At 29.7% G+C, this 9,158-nt stretch overlaps 1 protein-coding gene across 24 annotated transcripts in view; it reads left to right on the top strand.

Moving 5' to 3' along the window:
- Positions 1 to 1,059: 1,059 nt before the first annotated feature.
- LOC114128703 (titin) overlaps positions 1,060 to 9,158 on the top strand; it is a 34,012-nt gene continuing 25,913 nt past the window's right edge. For 8 of the 24 annotated variants that reach the window (XM_050210937.1, XM_050210934.1, XM_050210916.1 and 5 more), the window contains exons 1-2: positions 1,061 to 3,387; positions 3,712 to 6,538. In XM_050210937.1, coding sequence (XP_050066894.1) covers positions 1,251 to 3,387; positions 3,712 to 6,538 — 4,964 coding nt within the window. In that variant the 5' untranslated portion in view covers positions 1,061 to 1,250. Of the gene's footprint in view, positions 6,539 to 9,158 lie in introns of all 24 variants that reach the window. The other 16 variants (XM_050210923.1, XM_050210917.1, XM_050210913.1 and 13 more) reach the window with 14 other exon arrangements.

The following is a 9,158-nucleotide window of genomic DNA, read 5'->3' as shown; positions in this document are numbered from 1 at the left end:
TATTGAATATCTATCTCGTAGATTGGATAAAATATTCATTGAATGTTTTTCGCCAAAGTGTAAGTTTTAATTAACACAATGATACAATGTTATCATTTATTGTCTGCAATAAATAATATTATTTTATATGTTGCACACTATTTAACCATTAAGTGAAAATAGGTACTTAGTAAAAAAAAGGTTTACAAATAGTTATTTGTTTATAAATAAAATAATAGTAGATACACTTAAACACGCGTCATGTGATAATAGAGTAATCGGTATTGTAATATTTTTTTAAATTTAAACTTACGTATATAAAACTATTTTAAGTATTTTTATCATGGTTTTTATTTTAATAATATGTTATTCTATAGTATAATATAGACATAAAGTATGAATTAAGTAGTGTAGCTGTTATGTACATCTTAAAAAATGTTTAATAATATGTTTTCATCATAAGTGAACGATTTCATAAATTGCAATTCTAATTAGTACGAATTGCTTACGAGCCGTTTACTAATGCTTTATATAGGTAAGCATTTTAAATTTTTTTATGTTACTATAGCTATATATTTAAATAGATAAATATAAATAACTAAAATAACAGCCTATAGGTATCTACTAAAATATGTGCACATAAACTAACATTAATAGAAATTAAATAATTATGACAGATAAGACGTACTTTTTAATATATTATTATATTAATAATTGATTAATAATATTTTACCACTGACGTGAAATGTGTTTTATAATTAAAAATAATAAGTAATAACAAATTTACTATTTGTAGGTATGTTATTAACGTTTAAGCACGAACCATTGATATTTAGAAAAATAAAACAAAACAATATTACCAAGTCTTAAATAATACATTTATTTAAATTTAAAAATAAGCGACTATCATTGATGAGTAAGATAAAAAATTGTCATAGGTAATTGGTGTAGGACGAAACTGGTTTAAGAGAGTTGCATTTTAATAGTGCTGTGGAGGATTGTGAAGGCGTATCCCACTTATTGCTGGCCACCTCTTCGATTTACGAACACAGCGTTCAGCGAGATTCTCGTCCGTCAGTAGTCGAATAACACTGTACTCATTCGCTCTGTTGTTATACTGTTTATTTTATTTTTTTATTATTAATATTTTTATTTGTGCGATCGTTAACGTGCGTCGGGTGTTTTTTTTTTATTAATACAGTGCTATAAAAATTGTTAAATTATTATTATTTATTATTTGTTCGGTTACTTGAAATAATAATAATAATAAAATGTTTAAATCTACAAAAAAAACCAAAGACCCCACAAAAAATCGAACTGTAAGTGACACCGCAAAGGTAAGTGAAAAAACTATTATTAAGAATGAAAATTCCACGGTGGTTCCGAAACAAATGTTCAGCAGTAAGGTAGCTAATGAACAGCCATTGAATATAAGCGGTAAAGGGCGCAGCTCAACGCCACAGACCGCGAAAAAGACGTTAGTCAAAGGCGCTGTCTCAAGACAGGCTGCAGAATCTTCGTCCACGGCTTCCATTTCAAAATCACTAAGTTCATCTTCCATAAAAAAAACTACAACTGGAAAAAGCATTCGGACCATCACTACCGTCGATCAAGATGGCAATATCCATACGACCGTGGAAACTGTAGACGATATTCCGCAATCTACTACAGAAACCACTACTGAAGAGTCAAATACCACAGATTCGACTAATGCGTACGTCGAGTATGCCGACAAATATTCGTTTGAAGGTAGTACAGAGTCACCGGAGGTATTAAACTCGCCCCGATACTCTACTTCAAATTTGTTAACTTCATCTCAAAACTTTGAAAATGAATCATCATCAGTTAATCAATCGATGTCTACTGAAACCAATTACAATACCATTACCTCACATGTTAGTTCCGAATCAAAACAAATACTGGACGTAAAGGATACAATACAGCATGAAAATACAGTAAGGTCAGTAAATGGGAAATTAATTAAATCAATAGATGATACATCTCATGATAACTCAAATTATTCATATCAACCAAGTATTAGCGAAAAAATAGATTTTATAAACACAACGGTTAATACAAATACAAATTTATCCGAAAATGAATCATTAAGAACTAACAAACATGAAGATACAAAAAATATTTTTTATGGTAGCAACCGTCAACAAATTGATAATGAATCAATAAAACTAAAAATATCTGGGAATACTGAAAACTTATTAAATGAGACTAAAGTTAAAGCTACCACGTCACAGAACCACGAAAATAAAAACGCACAAACAGTTACTGACAACCAGGAATCAAACTCAGGATTAACAGTAAAAATGATCGGTGGAAAATTGATTAAACAATTTAATACACCTCTAAAATCTAAACAATCTCAAGATATCGTGAATACTAAAGAACAGAATAAAACTCACTCTATAGATAATAATAAACAACAGTATAATAATAACGTTAAAACTTCATTTGAATCAGATATAATAAATGAAAATGTACATACTGATAAATCCGATGATTTTAGTTCTGAAATGTTTATTACACAAAAATATATACCGATATTTTCTAGATCAAATCAAGAAATTGATAAAATAACATCGTCAAGTATTGAAAATTCAAAATCATATTATGATAAAAGTATTAAAACTGATGATCTTAGGTATCGAAATAGTACTGAATACAACACAAAAGACTTATTTGAAAAAAATAAAAATGTTGAAAATGACGGCCTAACTGTACGTATGGTTGGTGGAAAATTAATCAAATCTTTCAAGGAACCAACAAAAACTCAAAAAACTGTATCAAATGTATCATTGTCAAGTAATTTATCGAACAGTGACATTTCAACTAACGATATCACGACGTCAACATCTTTTATTACAAACGAACAATCATCATTTTCTAGCTCATTTGGAGAAAATGACCAGTCAGAAACAAAAACATCAACGACTTCTAAGTCTGTAAATAAGAAAACAGACAAACCAGATGAGTCAAAAAACAAGAAACAGCCAGACGTGAAAAAAGACAAACCCAATACAATCACTAGTGTTGATATTGTCGACGAAGAAGGTTTATCAGTACGTATGGTTGGTGGAAAATTAATCAAGACTTTCAAAGAGCCAACACCGTCCAAAAAAAATATTATTGACGTTTCAAAGTCGAGTATCAATACAACTAGTGATATTTCATCAAGTGATATTACTTCGTCAACTTCGTTTATTACAAACGAACAATCATCATTCTCAAGCTCATTTGGAGAAAATGACCAGTCAGAAACAAAAACATCAACGACTTCTAAGTCTGTAAATAAGAAAACAGACAAACCAGATGAGTCAAAAAACAAGAAACAGTCAGACGTGAAAAAAGACAAACCCAATACAATCACTAGTGTTGATATTGTCGACGAAGAAGGTTTATCAGTACACATGGTTGGTGGAAAATTAATCAAGACTTTCAAAGAGCCAATACCAACAAAGAAAAACCGTATTGATGATTCTAAATCTAAAAATATTACATCTAATGATACTACATCAACATCGTTTATAATCAATGAGCAATCATCGTTTTCAAGTTCATTTGGAGAAACTGACCAAACAGAAACAAACACAACAAAATCATCTAAGACAGTGAACCAAAAATCTGACCATACAGATAAGTCTAAAACTAAGAAACAACCAGACTATAAAAAAGACAAAACTAATACAATCACTAGTGTTGATATTGTCGACGAAGAAGGTTTATCAGTACGCATGGTTGGTGGAAAATTAATCAAGACTTTCAAAGAGCCAACACCGTCCAAAAAAAATGTTATTGACGTTTCAAAGTCGAGTATCAATACAACTAGTGATATTTCATCAAGTGATATTACTACGTCAACTTCTTTTATTACAAACGAACAATCATCATTCTCAAGCTCATTTGGAGAAAATGACCAGTCAGAAACAAAAACATCAACGACTTCTAAGTCTGTAAATAAGAAAACAGACAAACCAGATGAGTCAAAAAACAAGAAACAGCCAGACGTGAAAAAAGACAAACCCAATACAATCACTAGTGTTGATATTGTCGACGAAGAAGGTTTATCAGTACGCATGGTTGGTGGAAAATTAATCAAGACTTTCAAAGAGCCAACACCGTCCAAAAAAAATGTTATTGACGTTTCAAAGTCGAGTATCAATACAACTAGTGATATTTCATCAAGTGATATTACTACGTCAACTTCTTTTATTACAAACGAACAATCATCATTCTCAAGCTCATTTGGAGAAAATGACCAGTCAGAAACAAAAACATCAACGACTTCTAAGTCTGTAGTTAAGAAATCAGACAAACCAGATGAGTCAAAAAATAAGAAACAGCCAGACGTGAAAAAAGACAAACCCAATACAATCACTAGTGTTGATATTGTCGACGAAGAAGGTTTATCAGTACGTATGGTTGGTGGAAAATTAATCAAGACTTTCAAAGAGCCAACACCGTCCAAAAAAAATATTATTGACGTTTCAAAGTCGAGTATCAATACAACTAGTGATATTTCATCAAGTGATATTACTACGTCAACTTCGTTTATTACAAACGAACAATCATCATTCTCAAGCTCATTTGGAGAAAATGACCAGTCAGAAACAAAAACATCAACGACTTCTAAGTCTGTAAATAAGAAAACAGACAAACCAGATGAGTCAAAAAACAAGAAACAGCCAGACGTGAAAAAAGACAAACCCAATACAATCACTAGTGTTGATATTGTCGACGAAGAAGGTTTATCAGTACGCATGGTTGGTGGAAAATTAATCAAGACTTTCAAAGAGCCAACACCGTCCAAAAAAAATGTTATTGACGTTTCAAAGTCGAGTATCAATACAACTAGTGATATTTCATCAAGTGATATTACTACGTCAACTTCTTTTATTACAAACGAACAATCATCATTCTCAAGCTCATTTGGAGAAAATGACCAGTCAGAAACAAAAACATCAACGACTTCTAAGTCTGTAGTTAAGAAATCAGACAAACCAGATGAGTCAAAAAATAAGAAACAGCCAGACATGAAAAAAGACAAACCCAATACAATCACTAGTGTTGATATTGTCGACGAAGAAGGTTTATCAGTACGTATGGTTGGTGGAAAATTAATCAAGACTTTCAAAGAGCCAACACCGTCCAAAAAAAATATTATTGACGTTTCAAAGTCGAGTATCAATACAACTAGTGATATTTCATCAAGTGATATTACTACGTCAACTTCGTTTATTACAAACGAACAATCATCATTCTCAAGCTCATTTGGAGAAAATGACCAGTCAGAAACAAAAACATCAACGACTTCTAAGTCTGTAAATAAGAAAACAGACAAACCAGATGAGTCAAAAAACAAGAAACAGCCAGACGTGAAAAAAGACAAACCCAATACAATCACTAGTGTTGATATTGTCGACGAAGAAGGTTTATCAGTACGCATGGTTGGTGGAAAATTAATCAAGACTTTCAAAGAGCCAACACCGTCCAAAAAAAATATTATTGACGTTTCCAAGTCGAGTATCAATACAACTAGTGATATTTCATCAAGTGATATCACAACGTCAACATCGTTTACTACAAATGAATTAACTTCAGTTTCCAGCTCATATGTAGAAAGTGATCAGTCTAATTTAAAGATATCAACAGTGTCTAAACCCACAAATAAAAAAACTGATCGACCAGATATTACAAAGAACAAGAAACGGCCTGACTCCAAATTTGATAAGGCTGAACCAAATACTACTGGTGATAAAGTTAACGAAGAAGGCTTGTCGGTACGTATGGTCGGAGGAAAGTTGATTAAATCATTTAAAGAGCCAACGCGAGATGTCTTAAAAAGTAATACTAAATCTAATACATTTAATACAAGCACCCAACTTACAAATTTAAGTGTTGATACTAGTTCCCAAGTCTTGAATACGACTTATATTATCGATGAATCTTTATCAAATAATGAAGTAACAAAGACCGTTAAGACTAGTAATGATAGTATTTCAATTATTGATGGGAAAACAGTGAAACCTTTTAAAGGGCCCGAGAAGACTCCCCGGAAACCAAAATCTGATTTTCCAGATAAAACGAATATGGACGTTATGTCTTTTGATAATAATTTCACTACGGCTGTGAACGATACTAAACACGTTCACGATGTATTTTATGACGTTTCTGAAGAATCTTACATTGAATCTCGACAGTTTTCGGAGCAATCTATAGTACAAGATTTTCAAGTAACATCGAATACATCCGAATATTATCCCGAGAGGCCTACTAGAAATAGAGATAAAAGAGATAACATTGTTGTTCAAGATGTTACTGACTTCGTGTCAGTTTCTAATCACGCGGAAGTAATAGAAAATAGAATAATTTCCGAAGCGGTTTACGAAAAATCAGTTGTAAAAGGTATAACCGAAAATTATGAAAACCATGTATCTTCATCGAAAAAGGTCCGTGAAAATAAAGTAGACAAAAAAACGAAAAAGGATCAAAAGGAAACTACTTCAATCACAAAGGAACAGTGCATTTGCGAAATTTGTACCTGTGGGTAAGTCATATAAAACTTTTACACGTAAAGAAATTATTATAATAACTAAGTTTAAGTAAATATACATAGGTATTATAATTATATATTTTTTATCATTTATATACGTATTAATTTTATTCAATCGAGTAATTTAGTATGATTAAGTTGACTATAATAATTAGTAATTATTTTTATATTTACTGTAGAGACTGAGACGCTATCATTGAATTTAACGCTTTAACTTTTTAAATTTTTTGATAGTTGAGACATAACCTTGAATCAAATAAGCATTTAGTGTTACATAAGATATTAATTTATAAATATAAAATAACTGCGTGTTTAGAAACTTAACGTATGTTATTTTTAGATGAGTTGTCATTGGCCATTGGCTTTGTTTTTCCCTTTTCCATAAAAATAAAATTAGTTGAAAGAAAATTATTTAAAAATTGTGTGTAATAAACACTGACACTTTAGGTAGTTCTTAATTTTGTTAGAGTATATTACATCCTAGTATAGAATAGTAAAATATAAATTAGGAAATTAAGTAATAATTATAACTACTATACTTGATTTATGCCAAAACAGTTTAAAGTTTTTAAGTATTATACAAATATACAGCTTAAAGTTATACAAAAGCGATGGCGGGAATATATAAATAGTATAAATATAATAAATCGTAAAAACAGAATATTTATAATTATGTAAACTGTAAATCTTGAACAGTTGAACACAATGATTATCAAATAATAGAACAGTGCGTATTGTATTTAATAGTACCTATCTAATGTTATTTTAAATAATCATTTTTCACTCGTTTTGCAAGGCTTTAATTGATGCTCGCATGATCTAGAAAAATATTTTAAAGTTAAGTTTTTATGTATACTAATATAGACAATAACAATAGTACCTACTTACTCTTTGGAAATATTAATATATCTTTTTTTGCGCTGGGAACTGGAGCGCGCTGCACACAATTTGTTAATAAATAAGTTTGCCTTAATACATAGAACATCTGAACGAGGGAATGAAAATATACTGTTATAACTTTTTATTTAAAAATGCATTGAAACATATTTTATGGATATTTTAAAGAACAATAAAAGATATGTAAAACTGGATAAATTATTTATTTTTTATATTTTTACTATTTTATGTAAGTAATTGCTATTTTTAATTTTTTTTATAGAAATACTTAAATTTAAGTTTGTCATTGGAAGTAGAATATATTTTTTTTTTTAATATTGATTGTCCATGAAATAATTTACCTATCAACAATAAAAGTTTACACGAATCTATATTCTATAAAATTATGGATTGAGTATCAATATAATACGTTTTGCTACATAACCACACTCATATAAACTTTAAATGCATACCTATATCAAAAATAAAAAAAACTGTTTAATATTTGATACATTATTATTTTTAGAAAAATAAATTTAAAAATATAGTTTATACAGTCATCATACAAATTAAAACCACTTGTAAAAATAAATGTATCGATCAGCAATTAAATTAAAGTAGGATTTGTATTCTATACATAGGTGCCATGTAAGATGTTTATATTTATAAATGATATAGGATTTTGCAATCAACAAAGTCCTCGGACATAATAGTGTAATTTTACTATAGGTATTCGATTTGAATGCAATATGATTGCATTCGATAAAAAACGATTCTAAGCGGACGAGCGCGAGGGGACCTTTTTTATATTTAATTTTATTTGTTTCTATGATGATAATTATTTTATATTTATGGCCGTAATTATTTTATATATTACCTACATAATCGCGAAGTTGTACATTTTTTCTCCTTTAACCGCTTTTATTTCGAGTATCATTTCGAAAATCGAAAAATTACCTTTCTAAAGTACTAGCTCAAGAACATTACCTTTCAGAAAATATGCTACATTTGTACTTTTGAGCATGTTTAGGGGGAGAAAAAGTGGTTATAGAATAAAAAAGAAATAAACATCATTGTAAAATCAATACATTCCTCGCTCCGCTCAGAATCTAAAATAAAGTATATTAAAAACTTTAAGCAAAAAATAAAAATGATAGTAAATAAATAAAATATATTTCTATTATTTTAAAAATTTGAGTTTTACGTTTAGTCTTTACAACGATCATTCCGTAGGTACCTTAGAAAATACCTTTCTAAGAACGAAAAAATATTATAAGAAAAAGTTCAAACGTAGTATGTTAAATCCGTTTTTAACGAAATTTCGTCATGTAATTTATTATTATTAATTGGATGGGCTGTGAACTTGTGAGTGCCTACCTCACGGTTATTCAATATGAGAAAAATAGCGTTGTTATAATATTTACCGTAAACAAAATTTACTATGAACGGTACGGTTGTACCTATGCTATGCCCTTAGGCACAACTCATCATGACATATGTACATAGGTACGTCTATGCTAATTTGTATTTATATTTAAATTAGTAATGCATTTATAATTGTCCATATAGTAATTATTATACAGGAACCATTTATATCGCTTACAGTCCAATATACTGTTCTCCGACCGTATCCGCGTTTATTGCGATTCGTGTAGGTATGTGTATATAGATAGAATCTGTGTAGTTTTTACATGACCGTCATAAGTCCTGTGATAGCGTATATATTTTTTATAATTTA

This window comes from Aphis gossypii, chromosome 1, assembly GCF_020184175.1.
Source record: "Aphis gossypii isolate Hap1 chromosome 1, ASM2018417v2, whole genome shotgun sequence".
NCBI classification, from domain to species: Eukaryota; Metazoa; Arthropoda; class Insecta; order Hemiptera; family Aphididae; genus Aphis; species Aphis gossypii.
Note: the sequence above shows the minus strand (reverse complement) of the source record. Positions and strands in the feature narration are given on the sequence as shown.